Source organism: Bubalus bubalis, chromosome 6 (genome assembly GCF_019923935.1).
Source record: "Bubalus bubalis isolate 160015118507 breed Murrah chromosome 6, NDDB_SH_1, whole genome shotgun sequence".
Lineage (NCBI taxonomy): Eukaryota > Metazoa > Chordata > Mammalia > Artiodactyla > Bovidae > Bubalus > Bubalus bubalis.
Window position 1 is genome coordinate 12,419,685 of NC_059162.1, and position 18,737 is coordinate 12,438,421.

The 18,737-nt window shown below is 43.0% G+C and overlaps 1 protein-coding gene and 1 long non-coding RNA gene across 2 annotated transcripts; one reads left to right on the forward strand and one right to left on the reverse strand.

Moving 5' to 3' along the window:
- Window positions 1-210: 210 nt before the first annotated feature.
- On the reverse strand, window positions 211-16,670 carry LOC102412260 (Fc receptor-like protein 2). Its single transcript, XM_006079646.4, is given in 8 exon segments — window positions 211-347; window positions 1,610-1,930; window positions 6,956-7,234; window positions 7,673-7,960; window positions 9,748-10,029; window positions 10,255-10,515; window positions 15,081-15,101; window positions 16,540-16,670. Coding segments are annotated over 8 exon segments (1,506 nt in total). The 5' UTR covers window positions 16,571-16,670; the 3' UTR covers window positions 211-324.
- LOC123333964 lies at window positions 7,868-11,367 on the forward strand. Its single transcript, XR_006551579.2, has 2 exons — window positions 7,868-7,982; window positions 11,050-11,367. It is a non-coding gene; the product is annotated as an uncharacterized LOC123333964 (long non-coding RNA).
- Window positions 16,671-18,737: the final 2,067 nt, after the last annotated feature.

Sequence of the window (18,737 nt, forward strand, 5' to 3'; positions counted from 1 at the left end):
TCCCAGGAGCTGCTATATCTGCTTAAGGAGACAGTATTGGGATCCCCAGGCAGTTCTGGAAGAGACTAGAAAAGCCAGGACCAGGCCAAGGTGTCAGTATAGAGGGAGACATTCTCTGAGCTTGACTTCTTGGAAGCTGGGTTTTGCCCCAGATGCAGGCACAGTTGATGCTTTGGCTCAGAAGAACAATTTAGAATCCTGCTGAGGGGTCAAGCGAGCCACAGGTAAAGCATTAAGGTCTGTCCAGAGTCACTGGGTCACAAAGGGCTGGGAGGTCAAAAAAGTAGAGATTTTGAGGTCTGGGGGCCTCCGGTCTCCATATCTTCAAAAAGAACTAGGCTTGAATGCTGTAGAGAAAAGGGAATAGGTGGTAAGGAGAGGAAGAGCCAAAAAGGGCTCTAGACAAAAAGGCCCCGGACAAACTCATGGGGTCTTCCTGGAGAGGTGAGGTCCAGGATATGGAGGAGGGCCAACCCTGAGTTCCAGACCTCTCCTTTCATGGAGACCATCCAAAATCAGCAAGTGGTAGAAGGCTCTGGAGACTTCTTCCCAGATTTTGCTCTTCACCACAGATCTTTATGAATGATGAGTGTTTGATCTCGTCACAGCTCTGTAACTGGACCAGGTATTATTCCACTTTTCTGACAGAGATCATGAGCTTCAGAGAAGTTTGACGCTTATAGGGCTGGTAAGTGGGGGAGGCAGGACTCAAGCTCTGTATTAGTTGACACCAAATCCTGGATCCTTTCCAGTTTCCAAAGCTGATTCCATTTCTCTGAATGAGCCACAGGCCTCTAGATATTCCTAAAACTGGACATTGGCTCAATAGTTCTAAAAGCTTCTTCTCACCACCTCTGGAAGGATGCCCCGGAAGTTGGGGTGCTCCACCAGAGACACGATCAGCGGCTGGGCCTGAGGTAGCAGTCCCACTGGCTTCTGCTCTAGTCACAGGCTCAATAGAATCTTTGGGAAATGCAGTGGACTTTATTTTACTTCTACCATCAATTTGTGGCCTGGTTTCCTTGAAGACCCAGAGTCTTTCTGACATGCCTCGCATTCCCCACTCCCTGTCTCATTAGAATCCAGGGAAGGAAAAAGCACTTGCATCTTCCCTACCAAGCACTCCTCTTATTCGGGGATTTGTTTTGATGAGTAGAGGCATTTCAGGGAGAGAGTACAGTAGAGCTGATGGGATTAGATTAGAACATAGAAAATCTAATCCCATCAGCTCTAATCAATCTATATTGATTAGAACAATATAAGCAGTGTGACCTCGATTAAAATCACTCAAACTGTATAATTTTATGGTTTCATAATTATTTTCCTGGCATTATAGCCAAACTCATGGCCATGAAAATGCCAATATCTTGTCTTTCAAAGTGGCAGATACAGGCTACTAACAGAATGTGTAGGCGAGTCCTTTATAACTCTTAACTGCCTAATATGAACTAATGGTGTTTTCCTGACCACATGCTAATGTAGAATGAGTGAGTGGTTCTGAAGGCAGCAGGAGCAACAGTGACTAGCAAGATGAGTTGGAGGCAGCATAGAGAAGGGCCTTGAAGTAGAGTAAGCCGATTCCCATTCACCAGGCCCCGCCATCACCTACCTTCACACACTGCACCTGCATCTTCATCGTGCCCACAGTCAAAGGTCTCAACCTGCTCACATTCAGCCAGTGCTTCTTCTGTCCCATTGCACAGGGATACCTGAATAAATATAGGCTGGTCCTCTTCTGCCACTGGCAGATACAACATGCCTGCAGGTGTGTGCTTGGCTGCTCCACAGCCCAGCTCCCGGCACACCACGGCCACATCCTTCATGTCCCAGCCGTCATCACACACAGTGCCCCAGCGACCTTCCTTTTCCACCTCCACTCGCCCTTCACAACGGTGGGGACCATTCATTAAGCGTATTTTAGGTGGAAATTCTGCGAACAGAAGGGGTCAGAGCACACTCAGAAATGTCCTCTTAGGGCAGCTTCCAGTGTTAAGAGAGGTTGTTTGATAGTGGTGGTGGTATGTGGTATGAGGCAGAGGACTTGGTAAATCAGGAATCACCAAGCTTTGCTCTATCCCATGCCATTACCATCTCCTAAAACATCCCACCCCACCTAAGGCCCCCACTCAAAGTCAGCTGGGAAAAGGCCTTTCTTTCTGAAAACAAGGGAATACAGGCAGATAGAAACTTATGGTTTGATTTTTATGAGCTCAAAAAGATCTTAGAAAAAGAGTAGTCCAGAATCAGGTCTTTCCTAAAAATGGACACTGAGACTTGGAATAAAGAAAGGCCTAGAATAGGTCAATTGAGTTACTCAGTTTTCTCTTGCTCCACTCTGTTGCTGACTTCACCAGTCACAGGGCCATATTCTCTGTAGAGGAAAAGGATGAAGACATCACATGCACTGGTTAATCTCTATTTATTTGTTTTTTTTGTTGTTGTTATTTTATTTTTTGCTTCTTAAACTGGAGTAATTGTTTTTAATTTATTTATTTAAATTGAAGGATAATTTTGTGTTGGTTTCTGCTGTACATCAATATGGATCAGCTGTAGGTATACAAATGTCCCCTCCCTCTTAAGTCTGCCTCCTACCTCTCATCCTGTCCCACCACTCTAGGTTGTCACAGAACCCCGGTTTGTATTCCCTGAGTCATTTAGCAAATTCCCATCAGCTATCTATTTCACATACATTAGTTTATATGTTTCCATGCTACTCTTTCCATTTGTCTCACCTTCTTCTTCTTACCTGCCCCTGCCCCGTGTCCATAAGTCTGTTTTCTAGTCTGTGTCTAAACTGGGGTAATGTTTAAAGAGATTCTTTTCTCAGGTACATGAACACCAATGTTCACTGCAGCATTATTTACAAAAGCCAAGACATGCAAGCAACCTAAATGTCCATTGACAGATGAATGGATAAAGAACATATGGTCCATATATACAATGGAATACCACTCAGCATTATTTACAAAAGCCAAGACATGCAAGCAACCTAAATGTCCATTGACAGATGAATGGATAAAGAAGATGTGGTCCATATATACAATGGAATACCACTCAGCCATAACAAAGGTTGGAATAATGTCATTTGTAGCAACATGGATAGATTAGAGATTATCATACTAAGAAAGACAGATAGCACATAGTGTCACTTATACATGGAATTTCAAAAAAAAAGGCTACAAATGAACTTATCTACAAAACAGAAATAGAATCACAGACATAGTAAACAAACTTATGGTTACCAAATGGGAAAGTGGTGGAGGCATGAATTAGGAGGTGGGAATTAACATATTCACACTACTATACATGAAATAGATAACCAACAAGGGCCTATGGTAAAGCACAGAGAACTCTACTCAATATTTTATAATAACGTGTAAAGGAAAAGAATCTTAAAAGGAATATAAACAGAATCACTGTGTTGTATGCCTGAAACTAAAATGACATTGTAAATCAAAAACGCTGCAATTAAAAAAAAATGTAGGGACTTCCCTTACAGTACAGTGGTTAAGACTCTGCTTCCACTGCCCGGGGTGTGGGTTCAATCTCTGGTCAAGTAACTAAGATCCTGCACATCACGTGGCTCAGCCAAATTTCTTTTTTTAATTAAAAATTTTTTAAAATAATTAAAAAGAAATCCTTTTCTTTGGGATATCTAGCAGAAAGGAGGGATATAAGACTGAAGATGTCAGTGGTCAGCTCTGCCTGTCTGAGAAGTTAATGGAGAAATGCAGAGGAAAAAGGGGAGGCAGAGACAGAATCCTTTGCTAGTCACACATTAAGCCATGTCCATTCCTGACCCCTCCCATCAACTTTACTATTTTTTTCTGGCCCAAGCCTGTTTGTATGGGATTCCTGTCATTTGAAACAAAAATGCCCCATTTTACACAGTCAATTACCAAGTTCATGACAAAGCCCCTATAAAAAGCTAAGTTTCTAAGAATTATAAGTAATAATGTGAATATGATTCTCAAAAATTAATAGCTTGAAAAGAGCAAACATATGTAAGACTCTATAGAAACTGAATACATCAAACAACTTGCTTAATTTAATACAAAAATAAAAACTGAACTTTGCATATCCTAAATAGAAAATTCACATTCTTTTCAAATTCCATTTATAGCATTTAGAAAAAATGTTAATTGTGTTATTTCAAAAGACATTATTAGTAAATCCCCAAATGATACAGGCCATATTCTTTGATAAAATTTAATACAGGGATAATAGGAGGTTTTCAGAAAAGAAATTTATAAGAATCTTAAAAAGTGTATAAATGAACTTATCTACAAAACAGAAATAGAGTTACAGATGTAGAAAACAAGTTTATGGTTACCATGGGGTAAGTGAGGGAGGGATAAATTGGAAGATTGACATATACACACTGCTACTGCTACTCCTAAGTCACTTCAGTCGTGTCTGACTCTGTGCAATCCCATAGACGGCAGCCCACCAGGCTCCACCGTCCCTGGGATTCTCCAGGCAAGAACACTGGAATGGGTTGTCATTTCCTTCTCCAATGCAGGAAAGTGAAAAGTGAAAGTGAAGTCGCTCAGTCGTGTCTGACTCTTAGTGACCCCATGGACTACAGCCTACCAGGCTCCTACGTCCATGGGATTTTCCAGGCAAGAGTACTGGAGTGGGGTGCCACTGCCTTCTCCGATATACACATTACTATATATAAAATATATAACTAATATGATCTACTGTATAGCACAAGGAATTTGACTCAATACTCTGTAATGACCTATATGGGAAAATAATCTAAAAAAGAGTGGATATATGTACATGTATAATTGGTTGGGGCTTCCCAGGTGGCAAAGTGGTAAAGAACCTGCCTGCCAATGCAGGAGATGCAAGGGACGCGGGTTTGATCCCTCCGTCAGAAAGATGCCCTGGAGGAGGAAATAGCAACCCATTCTCGCATTCTTGCCTGGAGAATCCCCATGGACAGAGGAGCCTGGTGAGCTACAGTCCATAGGGAGGCAAAGAGTAGGACACAACTGAAGTGACTTAGTACGCATGCATGCACAAGTGGTTCACTTTGCCATACACCTGAAATTAACATGACATTGCATATCAACTATACTCCAATAAAAATTTAAAAAAGAAACTAATAAAAGAGGATAAAAATCTATTCATAAGAAATTATTAAGTTTCAGGCTATAAAATTAAGTGAAACACAAATTTTACATACTTTGGAAATTAAACAAATGAAAATATTGTACATCAAAATCTGTAGGATGGATGAAAGTGGTACTTAGAAGAAACTATACAGTTTTAAATTCATTTATTAGGAAACAAAGATGAAAAATGAATAAGGATTTGCTTAAGAAATTAAAGAACCACATAAAATAAACTGAAAAGGAAGAAAGATATATTGAAGATAAAGGAGAAACGAATCAGAAAACCAAAACTCAAATATATTTGAATAAAAAAACTAAGCCTGGTTCTTTAAAAAGAGCAATAAAATTGACAAGCATATGGCAAATATGATTAAGAAAAAGAGATCGCACAAACTAGAAATGAGAAGAGAGCATGCTATGCTATGCTAAGTCACTTCAGTTGTGTCCGACTCTGTGTGACCCCATAGACGGCAGTCCACCAGGCTCCCCCGTCCTGGGATTCTCCAGGCCAAGAATACTGGAGTGGGTTGCCATTTCCTTCTCCAATGTATGAAAGTAAAAAGAGAAAGTGAAGTTGCTCAGTCGTGACCGACTCTTAGCAACCCCATGGACTGCAGCCTACCAGGCTCTTCCGTCCATGGGATTTTCCAGGCAAGAGTACTGGAGTGGGGTGCCATTGCCTTCTCCGAGAAGAGAGCATAAACGAATATATAAAGGCTGTTTCAAAATTAGATGAGAATACTATGGACAACATTCTGTGATAAATTTAGGTATAATTGTCCAGATTATTTTAACAAGGAATAGAAAATTTGAAGACTAATAAAAAAGATTTGACAGTGGAGGTAAGGATTTAAGAAGCTCAGAATGTTGTTTGGGCTAGTTCCAAAGACTTTGCAAATAGACAATTCCAATACGGTTTTAAACTACTGCAGAGTAGGAAATATGGAAAACCTCTGAAAACATTCTTATGAGGCAAACCTATCCCTGAAACCAAAATTAGTTCAAAAAAGAAAACTCATAAATAAAGATGCAACATTTGAAATAAATATTAAGTTGTACGTAGCTGCTACCTATGATATAATGACTGAGAAGGGTTTATAGCAGGAATTCAATGATTATTCCATATTAAGAAACTTATTAAGGCACTTCTCCACAATAATAAATTAAAGGGAAAAATATTATATATACAGCTATCATTTAAAAATAGTGGCAAGGAGCAGTTTTTCAATTCTGTAGTTCTTGCCTAGAGTTTCATCTTTGCACCTACTCGCTGTGTGACAGTGGGTAAGTTATTTATTCCAAATATCATTTCCTCATTTGTAAAATGAGAGTTGTCAGTGGACATTAAATGAGATAATCCTAGTAAAGTTTTGAATCCTGCTGCTGCTGCTGCTAAGTCGCTTCAGTCGTGTCCGACTCTGTGCGACCCCATAGACAGCAGCCTAGTAGAATCTGGTTTGTTCATGGGGATTTCACTGTTTCCTTAAGTATTGACAAGGTTTGGTTGTAGCTCCTTGCTCGGCGAGAGCTCTGACTATGCAATCATCTTTGTCTCCTCTCTCCATGCCTCACTTACCCCACTCCCAGGGCTGACTTGATCCTAGTGCAGTATCTATTTCATACCTATCTGATGATGTAAGTGAAAGGGAAACCGGAAGGCCAGCGATGCTGCTGTTCAGACCAGCGAGAAGGAGAGACAGGGAGAGCTGACAGCTTCTTTTGTCGAACTCCGATTCCTCGAGGGAGAGGAAAACCCATGGAAAGGACACACAAGCCACCGTTTGGCATAACGGCAACCAGTGTTCTGGAAGGAGGCTTTGGACTTGTCCTACCTGCCACGTGGAGTACCGCCACGTTACTGCGCTGGGCCCCCAGGCCGTTGTTGGCTTCACAAGCATAGGTCCCTGAATGTCTTGCGGTCACAACTAGGTTGAAGGAAGCTCCGCCTCCAAAAGGCGCCGAGGCGTGCCCCAGGGGAACATTTTCATGATAAAACCGGTACAGAATGGGGGGAGATGCTCTCTTGTCCTCACAGCGAAGCTCCACCACATCCCCAGTCAAGGCCTGGGCCCCAGGAACACTGAAGGTGAGGACAGGACGTGACACTGGAACTGATAAAGGGCCGTTCATCAGAGAGGGTCTCTTGTGCGGGCCCAGACTTATAACCCACTCTCTCTATTCTCACGGTATCCACACAGTACCTCTCAAGCCCTGGGGTTTCTTCCCACTATGGCACCTTCTGATCTAACGCTGCAGAGACGGTTCCCTACGGCGCTTTGACAATTTCCGGGGAGGAATTCTGGAGACCACACGTCTGACCGAGCCTCATAGCCTTCTTCCTGTCTCCCCTTGCCATCGTCCTTCGGCTCTTCTGCCCCTGTTGTCACTGCTACCGCTGCCACCATCGTTGCAATAACAACCCTAGCATGTTAATGGTTTCCTAACCTCTTCACAGCCCTGATTCTTATCCTGGGAACATCCTCACTGTCACAGAAGGAAACCAATTGCAGTTGGGACTCTCCGGCTAATTAGGAGAATCAGCTACTTACTTCTCACAGTGACGTTCACTGCCTCGCTCTGGATGAGGCCTTAGCCGTTGTCAGCTGTGCAGTAGTAGCGACCGGCATGGCTCTCCCGGATAACGGGGATCTCCAGCTCTGCTCTCTGGGAGCGCTGACTTTTCTGCCCCAGACTCTCTCTTGTGCCCTCTCTGTGCCAAGAGAACCTGGTTTTCCCGGTGCCTTTGGCCACAGAGCAGACAAGGACGAGCGCCTCCCCTTTAACCACCTGGTCCCTCTGGGGCTGTGTCTCCAGGAGCACTCCAGACACAGGGATTCCTGTGTGAACACAGGACGACAGGTGAGGGCATGATGGGAGGAGGATGGGGCTGGGATGTTGGACAGGGGCACTTTTTATGGGACTTGAAGTTACACTCTTCTGCAGGTGCAGAAGGGTGAGGGCCTGGAGTGGAGGCTGGTACCACCTGCTGAGCATTATGGCAGGCGGAGCTGGTGGGATGTTTAGGTAGAGAAGTATTTTTTTTTTTTATCAGGGAGGGTACATGCTGAAGGCCCTCAGGTAGGATCACCCTGCTCCTGAATGCTCTAAAAATTCCAACTTGCACTTCCTCTATACTCATTAGCCTTTGCTAATGACCACAGCCCTTAGTGATCTTGCTCCTTTCTGATTTCCAGATAAACTCAGGACAGCAGGAGTGATGGGAAGGGGACTGACAGGGGAGTCCCCACCCACTTCCACCACTTATTCATTGCATGATCTTCATAGATTAGTTAATCTCTCTGATCCTCAGTTTTCTCAAAAGTAAAGTGTGGATAATCATACTAACTTCATAGCGTTCTCATGAAGATGAAACAGCATGCATGTACAAAGAACCTGTTACACTGAAGATGTCCAGCAAATGGTGGCTGTTACTGGTACTACTCTCCACTGATGTGGTTGAGATACCAGAATGCCTGGGTTCAGATTCCAGCTGTGCCGCTTATTTGCTGGGTTCCCTTGGGGCAGGCCACCAAACAGCTCTGTGCTTTCAGTTCCTCATGTGTAAAGTGAGGATGACATAATATCCACTTTATAATTTTCACCTACTTCACAGGGTTACTCTGAGGACTAAATATAAAACTGCTCTGATCAGTGCCTTCCTAGTACTTTATAAACTTTCTACAAGTCTTCCCCTCTGCAAATATTTCTGAGCATCAGAGGGGTTCTAAATTGAATATAACAGCTTGGTTTCAGGTTAATATTTAGTAAACTTTTAATAAATGCTGAGGATTCTTATTGATGTTTCTCACATCATCATTATCATCATCATCACTTTGTTCCTTCATTGCTCTAGCTGGCTTAAATGTGCCTCCTAGTTGGGGGTCATTCTCTGCAGACAGAGACCATGATTTATCTCTTGGTTCACTGAGCATTCCTCAGTGCTAAGCATACATAAATGCTCCAGAGAGATTATTATTGTTTTTTTAAACTACTTCTTTTTTAAAAGAATTATTTTTTAAACTATTTTAAAATACATATGTAAATTATACATATGTATTTTAAATTTATTTATTTGGCTGAACTGGATCTTGTTGCAGCTTGTGAGATCTTTTAGTTGTGGGGTGGCTCAGATGATAAAGCGTCTACCTCCAATGCAGAAGACCCGAGTTTGATCCCTGAGTCAGGAAGATCCCCTGGAGAAGGGACTGGCAACCCACTCCAGTATTCTTGCCTGGAGAATTCCATGGACAGAGGAGCCAAGTGGGATACAGTTTATCAGGTCACAAAGAGTTGGATACGACTGATCGACTAACACTTCCACTTTCTATGGGATCTAGTTCTCTGACCAGGGATTGAACCTGGACCTCTTGCATTGGGATCAAGGAGTCTTAACTGCTGGACCACCAGGGAAATCCTTTTTTTTTTTTTTTTTCCTGGTAGGGAGAGCAGAACTATTGGGAAATGATGCCATGGTTGAGTTAATAAAGCAGAGCCTGACTGAGTCATTGTAGTCCCCCAACCACAGGCATAGAGTCAGCACAGTTGAAATGAAGAACACAGGTCTGAATGGGAACTACATTTCTTCTCTGCCCACCCAACCTAGCAGCCCAGTACCAATGCTCACTTTGCACTTGTATATAGGACTGCTGACTCTGCTTTGAGACACTGTGAGATACTGTCCTTGCCTCACACCAGTAATATCCTGCGTCTTCTTTCCATATTTCTGAGATCCAAAACTCGGGTGAGTCCCAGTCTGACCTCAGGGTGTAGCCACCCCTGTAGAAGGAGTAGCGAAGTTGGGTCTCTGATCTGTCTGCAGGGAGCTGGGTACCACAGGACAGGGTTACTGAGGCTCCCTCAGTGGGTTGCAAGGGTCTGGTTGTCAGTTGAGGTGCTGGAAACAGCTCTGGAGGGAAGAATTAAACAGAGGTCACCAGTCAGTGAGGTATAGAGTTCCTGTAGAGAAGTGCCTTTTCAGCCCCAGTGAGCAGGAAACAGGCCCAGACTCCAGGACACGCAGCCACCCACCATTTCTCCCTTCCTGGGTGGTCTTCTCTGCTCTGCACCCTGCTCCTTCCACACAGGCCCTACTCCTTCCCAGTCTCATCCACTTAAACAGTGAGACCCTCACCTCGGACAGTGAGCCATACAGATCTTGTCTGTTCCATGTCATCTATAAATAAGAACACTTTCCTTTTTGCCTTACAATAATAGGAGCCGCTGTCACTGGGTCTTGCATTTGAAATGATATAGGTGTTATAATAAGTGGGTAGCCAAGCTCCATCTTTGTAGAACGTCAGTCTCTTTATTTTATTATTGTCTCTGCCAGAGCACCTCACCACCACCTGGTCTCCTTCATAGGCATAGTATGGCATATCGATACTCAGCCAGTCTGCAAAAGATGCAAAAATATCTATTATTCCAAGGCTCCCCAATACCATCCCAGCCCTCTAACTTCTGTTCATAAGGCGAAGGGATAGTGCAAACTCATATACAAGAAGCTGGGCAGCCATAGGTCCCTTGGGACCTACTGGCTCTCTTGGCTTCTGTGCTCAGCAAAGGTGAGCTCTGTTTCACTTAGTGACATATTTTGTCTTCCATACATCCTAATAGCTTTATGTCTATTAAAAATATTTTGATCCCTTTTTTTTTTCCCCTGGGTGCCAATACTTTTCTGGAACAAATATGGATTTAAAACAGTTCCATTTAACATCCCCTAATATCCATTCAAGGTGACCTCATATCCCTGTGGCAGCCATAATTAACCTTTGCTTTTGTCATTCCTTAGAGGCTCAGCCCAGGAGTACAATTCAAAAGGCTTCCTTTTGTCATTCTCCTTGGATGAAATAATCTGGGCCACTGAGATATCAGCCCTGGGATATACAGTTTCAATATTCATAATTCCCCACTTGGATGCTTTTTTCAGAGGCATCTGGATGATCCCTAAGAGAAGAGAAGTGGGCTCCTCTACTTGTTCAGGTCATTGCCTCCGCATGAAAGAGAGTGGTTAGCGCACGAACAGCCTGGTGTTTTGGATCTGCCCCAGGAGGGAAAGCAGACAATACAGTGGAGAGGAGCAAGAGACTATTGCCTGAAAGTTTGTTCAGAAAGAAGGGGGGAGTCAACCACCACAGTGCTCTGCGATTCAACCCTGCAGCCTTGGGCTTCTTTGGGGGAAAATTTTTTGGTTGACAGTGGAATTAGAAATTCAGGTTTAAAAATAAATTTGGAATTGTTGTTCAGTTCAGTTGCTCAGTCGTGTCCAACTCTGTGAGCCTATGGATTGCAGCACTCTGGGCTTCCCTGTCCATCACCAATTCCTGGAGTTTATTCAAACTCATGTCCATTGAGTTGGTGATGCCATCCAACCATCTAATCCTCTGTCATCCCTTTCTCCTCCTGCCTTCAATCTTTCCCAGCATCAGGGTCTTTTCAAATGAGTCGGTTCTTCACATCAGGTGGCCAAAGTATTGGAGTTTCAGCTTCAACATCAGCCCTTCCAATGAATATTCAGGACTGATTTCCTTTAGGATGGACTGGTTGGATCCCCTTGCAGTCCAAGGAACTCTCAAGAGTCTTCTCCAACACCACAGTTCAAAAGCATCAATTCTTCGGCATAGTACATTGGGATATTGTAGTACATTGGGATAAATTGCAGGGAAAATATTTGTTGTTCTGATGTAAAATCTAATCCCTGGTCTGAACTTTGGATCATTCCCCTTCAGTGTAAACAGAGGCAGTGCCAGACATGAAGGAACAGAGTGGGAAAAGAGACTGCCCTTGAGAGGGTTTTCTTAGGCTGTCTGCCCAGCTCACCCCTTCAGCCATGAGTTGATGGTGGAGGGAAGGAGTGCTAGGTCTCAGTGTCTTGTCTCGTGATGTCAAGATCGACACTTGATCATGATGTCAAAATGGGATTAATGAAAACTCCAATTCAAAAAGATCCTTGCGCCCCAATGTTGACAGTAGCACTGTTTGCAATGGAAGCAGCCTAAATGTTCATTGACAGATGAATGGATAAAGAACATGTATATGTATATTAATATGGATGTACACACACAATGAATACTGTAGCTGTTGTTGTTCAGTCGCTAAGTTGCGACTGACTCTTTGGAACCCCGTGGAGTGTGGCACACCAGACTTCCCTGTCCTCCACTTAAGTGGAATACTACTCAATCATAAAAGAGTGAAATAATGCCACTTGCAGCAATGTGGATGGACCCAGAGATTATCATACTAAGTGAAATAAGTCAGACAGAGAAAGGCAAATACTATATACCACCTATATGTGGAATCTAAAATATGATACAAATGGACTTATTTATAAAACAGAAGCAGACTCACAGACATAAAAAGCAAGTTTATGGTTATCAAAGGCGAAAGGGGGAAAAGGATAAATTAGGAGTTTGGGATTAGTAGATACAAACTATTATATATAAAATAAATAACATGTGTTTACTGTATAGCACAGGGAAACATATTCAATATCTTGTAATAACTTATAATTAAAAAGAATGTATATGTATAACTGAATCACTCTGCTGAAAACCAGAATCTAACAAATTTGTAAGCCAACTGTACTTCAACTAAAAAAAAAATGCAAAATGGGATTCATAAGGAGGTGGAGAGAAAGCTTTCATATTATGATGAACATTTTCTCATCTTTTAAATTTTCTGTTTTTGTTGTATTTTACAACATTGACAGTCAGTATAGGGATCTATATTTATATAATTGGAGAAGTAGAAGGTGACCCATCCCAGTATTCTTGCCTGGGAAATCCCATGGACAGAGGAGCCTGGTGGACTACAGTCCATGGGGTCCCAAGAGTAGGACACAACTTAAGGACTAAACCACCACCACCACCATATATATAATACATTAAATGTACATGCTCAAAGGAGAAGGCAATGGCACCCCACTCCAGTACTCTTGCCTGGAAAGTCCCTTGGATAGAGGAGCCTGGTAGGCTGCAGTCCATGGGGTCACTGAGAGTTGGATACAACTGAGCGAATTCACTTTCACTTTCACTTTTCACTTTCATGCATTGGAGAAGGAAATGGCAACCCACTCCAGTGTTCTTGCCTGGAGAATCCCAGGGATGGGGAGCCTGGTAGGCTGCCATCTATGGGGTTGCACAGAGTCAGACACAACTGAAGCGACTTAGCAAACAAACAAAAAACATGCTCAAAACTTTTTCTTGATGGAACAAAATGATCAAATAAGTTCAGAGATGACTACTCTGTATTTTTTTAGCTACTTCAAAAGCCCTACCATTAGGCTAGGAGGTTGGAGTGGATGGTGGGAGTCATAAGTATTGATAAAGAAAAAGAAGTCTTAAGTCCTTCTGGAGACCAAAAGTTTTCTTCCTCAACGTTGGGCAAGGTTTTGCTTCCCTGATAGCTCAGTTGGTAAAGAATCCACCTGCAATGCAGGAGACTTTGGTTTGATTCCTGGGTCAGGAAGATCCACTGGAGAAGGGATAGGCTACCCACTCCAGTATTCTTGGCTTCCCTTGTGGCTCAGCTGGTAAAGAATCCACCTGCAATTCGGGAGACTTCAGTTTGATCCCTGGGTTGGAAAGATCCCCCAGAGAAGGGAAAGGCTACCCACTCCAGTATTCTGGCCTGGAGAATTCCATGGACTGTATAGTCAATGGGGTTGCAAAGAGTCGGACATGACTGAGCGACTTTCACTTTCACTTCACTTTCAGTCAAGATTACAGAAATTAAAACTTAATTAAAGAAATATTTGAAAAATAAGATTTATGTGACCAACTTGGTAATATTGACAATGGCTGGAGTTAGATAAGAAATGTGACTACAGGTTACACAGAGTCTGGAACAAAGATTAGACCCTTTTCCCTGTTTACTTACAGACCCATTCCTTTGAGGGCTTCCCAGGTGGTGTTAGTGGTAAAGAACCTGCCTGCCAGTGCAGGAGACATAAGCAACTTGGGTTCAATCCCTGGGTCAGGAAGATCCCCTGGAGGAGGGCATGGCAACCCACTCCAATATTCTTGCCTGGAGAATCCCATGGACAAAGGAGCTTGGTGGGCTACAGCCCATAGGGTCACACAGAGTCAGATACAGCTGCAGTGACTTAGCATGCATGCATGCCATTCTCTTGAGGAAGGTACAATTGTGCATATGTACACATTATACTATAATTTCATGGAGTTCACTGGATCCTATGAAGCTGATTCAGAGACCCTCTAATGTGTTAAGAACACTTTTGCTTAAAATAACAAAATATAATGTATATCATCAGATATAAAAGTACTAGATCTATAAGTATCACTTTCCATCCCTATAGCAGGATAAATACTCTCTCAAAGGAATCATTAAAGAAGGAAGTGTAACTTTCCAGGTTAATATAAAGGCAAACTTTCTTTTTCATTACATTAGAATTTTAATTAAAAAAAAGAAAGAAAAATAAGTTAGATATGGGTAGTTTGCAATCCAAATATAAGATTGAGGGAAGTTCTTGTTTTTTTTTTTGCACAGCATCTCCCTAGCCCACTGGTTTTCTATTATAAATATTTTCCATCACTGTCTCTAGTGCTTCTGGTGGAGGCGACTGAACTCCTGTGGATGAAACCAGGAGAACATTTTCCCATTACTACATTGCATGATTTGCTTTCTCTTCATAAGTTAAATTCTTTCCTGTCCCAGGGCTTAATAGTAAAGGGAGAGGAATTCATTGCCTTGGAGTGTCAGGGTAGGGTCTTTTGCCCATCAAGCAGGCAGGTAGCAAAGATGAATGTGACATCGGAGCATTCCTGCCCCGGCTAGGACCAGGGTGAGACACTGGCCTCATGTTCTCTTCACCCCAGTCCAAGCCCTGATCTCCAAAACCCTCACCTAAGAGGCTGGGGGAAGTGGTATCTTCCTTGCATAGCAGAATAACTATGGTTCCTAGAGATCTAAAAGAACAACATCACCAAAAGAGTAACTCACCTGACTGCACGCTGATAGGAGCTGTGGGGGAATAGAGTCAGAGAGGTTACTACAAGACCAGAATAATGATCTTTTTAAAAAAAGGTTATAACTCTCTAAAAATATTTCCAACAATTCTCTTTTCCCCTTTCCTCTATCCCTTCTTCCCTCTACCCCTACTCTCCCTTCCCTTCCATCCTCCTTCCCTCAGTTCCTCTATTTTCCCTCCTATCTCCCCTTCCTACCTTCACAACATTCCTATAGAACTGAATGTTTGTTTTGTAACACAAAACACTCTGCAAACACAAACCATCTCCTTTATCAGAAGTTGGTTATTTTGCAAGTAAATTCTCAGTTTCATGACTTACTATCTCCTCTCCCACCTTCTGTTTTTAAGACTGATTTTTGTTTGTTTTGTTTTATTTTGAGATACATTGCCTGCCTGGTGGCAACACACAAACCAGGAAGGGTCGGGAAGGAAATGGAGGTGTCCTCTTGACACTGTTTCCCTTTTCCCCTATTTAGATCTAGTACTGTATTTGCATCCATATACAAGAGTCATGGCTTCAGTGGCTCAAAGGTAAAGAGTGCCTGCAAAGCAAGAGACACAGGAAATGGTGGTTTAGTCCCTGGGTGGGGAAGATCCCTTGGAGGAGGGCATGGCAATCTACTCCCAGTGTTCTTTCCTGGAGAATCCCATGGACAGAGGAGCCCGTGGGCTACAGTCCATGGGTTCTCAAAGAGTCGGACATGAAGCGACTGAGCATGCATGCATACACACACGAGTCATATTAATCAGCAAAAAACACAATTTCATCTCTGGGTAGCAAGTATTGAAGCCTCTCCAAAACCTAAGTCTAGGAAAGTTGGAGTTTAACCAAAAATGTGGTAATTTGAAGTGGAAGTGGGGTTGGTGGCAGAGGAGGATCGAAATGGGCTAGAAATAAAATTTATCCTAACAGAAAATTCCTTTGATGTCCTTTTAAGAAGCTTTCCAATTTTCTTAGAGATCAAAGTAGAAATGGTTATTAAACAAAGGGAGAAAGCATTAGTATTTGGAAAAGAAACTCACAGTCCTTTGTTTTCCTGGGAACCCTGCTCATCAGTACTTATTTGCATATTATCTATTATTGGTCCTGAGTTAGAAACTGAAGCCCATTGCTACTAATCCTAGCAGAAGAAGAAGAGATTCTGGGTGCCCAGGTACAGGTGATTCTGCCGTGTGTATGTGTTAGTCACTCAGTAGGGTCCAACTCTTTGCTACCCCATGAACTGTAGCCCATAGACTCCTCTGTCCATGGGATTCTCTAGGCAAGAATACTGGAGTGGGTAGCCATTCCCTTCTCCAGGGAATCTTCCTGACCCAGGGATCGAACCCAGGTCTCCTGCATTGGCAGGCAGACTCTTTACCCTCTGAGCCATGAGGGAAGCCTGGTTCTGCCCTGGCTGTCCCCAAATCCTGCTGCAGCATCCTACCCACCAAGGACCAGAAGCAAAGGCCACAGGAACATGAGGCTGGAGGTGAGAAGTTCTCCCAGTGACTGGTGCAGCTCAGGTCCCACAGCAGAATCCACAGTCTACCCCCATGGACTGTGAAGCCAGGATTGGGCACTGTGGTTCAGGTTTTATTTTATAGAAATAAAAAAAAAAAAAGGAAGTAGGAAATCTCTCTGTTTGACAATCAGCATTGTCCTCACCCCCGACCCCACATATGCTGAGAAAGTAAATGTTGTTCTTCTGTTTTTTTTTTTTTTTTTTTTTTTTTGAGAGAAGTGGAGGCTGTGCTGGGTCTTGGTTGTGGTGTGTGGGCTCTAGAACACTCGGGTTCAGTAGTTTCTGTGTGTGGGCTGAGTCGCCCTGCAGTATGCGGGATCTTAGTTCCCTGACCAGGTATCAAACCCATGTCTCCTGCATTGAAAGGCAGATTCTTAACCACTGGACCACCAGGGAAGTCTCTAAATATTCTTCTTTACAGACTTGCTCAGATATGTGTGTTTTGATTAGAAATGCTCCTTAAAATGTAAGATACCTTCACCCTGTAGCTAAGGTCCCTCTAGAGAAGCTGTCTAACTTGTTTTGACTCTGCAGTGACTGTTGATTTAATTCCGGGACTGCTAAAATTCATATTACCTGCATGGTCTTTTTGAAAGAGAAATCCCTTTTACCACTCAGAATGCATGGTCTGTTATTCAATTCCTAATATTGTGACACCATGCTAACACCACATGGATGCTGCTCTTTGGAGATCTGCTTTACCACATGAAGAAATAATAAGCATTTGTTAAAAATGATGGTGGATTAGAATGGTATTAGATGGTATTATATAGTCCAGGAACTCAGGAAGATACAAATTCTGCCCAACCCAAGTCATCTCTGCCCATGAGATGTTCCAGACAGATACAAGCAGAATGGAAAAAGTAATACACTCTGTGGCATTAACCTTGAGGTATTAGCCCCAAATTACTTTACAGTGATCTGAAGGGCTTTAACACCCACAGGACAGGTCACATCTGTCTCCTCACATTCCAAAGGTCAAGAATCAATTTTGGAAGAGAGCTCTTGTATCAGGCTGGAAATAAACTCAAACTAGTCTTAAAAGAAGAGACTTTAACGACAGGACTGACTTAATAGAGATGTGGACAGGATTGAAATAACAAACTAAAGATGATGAGTCACCCCAAGGCCAATCACAGTGGGACACTGTTTCAGCCCCTGTACTGAAGAAGCAAGGGGAGGAAGGAGAATTACAAAAGCCCAATGCGAACTGGAATCACCAAGGAGAGGCCACCAGGCAGAGCTGTGACTGTGGAGGATGCAGCTACTGCTGGAGATGAGGCACTGAGGCTGAGAGGGAGGGGGGATGCCCTGACCTCTCCCTGCTGCCCTGTCTTCCCTAAGCATTCTCTCTTCTATTGATGGAGTCCAACTGCAAGTCAGTGGGGCTGACTGATGTAGTGTGCAGGGGTCAGCAAGCCAGGGTGCAGAGCAGCCAAGAAGGGCAGACAATGAATCCAGGGTGGGATGAAAGTGGTTCAAGCGGAGAATAACTTGTAGAGACCTAAATGGTGGGGGAGGGGGAGATTATACCAGCATTAGAAGCTCCCTCCCAGCAAAAACCTTTCTTTTTCCATGTTCCCCACTTGATGCTATCAGTGTGTGCATTGTTGAGATGAGACCGAAAAGACATTTAGGTGGGGGCAAAACCTAAATATTATTATCTTGTAAGCCATACCAGGGAGGAATATTGACAATGGAATAAACAAGGCAAATGAATACTTCTTCACTAGGAATTTGTTGGTTCCTCCAAATGACCCTCACACATAGAAGGCAAGGATAGATGAAGAAAGAGGCAGACCACTCCAGATTGGTAGGTGGCAGGTTTAATAAGCAAGGGAACTTATGAGGTTTGTCTTGAGTGGCCACAAGTAAGTGATTTTTGCACTCACCTATGACCTGCCTCTTGAGAAACCTGCAGGTCAGGACGCAACAGTTAGAACTGGACATGGAACAACATACTGGTTCCAAATAGGAAAAGGAGTACATCAAGGCTGTATACTGTCACCCTGCTTATTTAATTTATATGCAGAGTACATCATGAGAAATGCTGGACTGGAAGAAGCACAAGCTGGAATCCAGATTGCCGGGAGAAATCTCAATAACCTCAGATATGCAGATGAC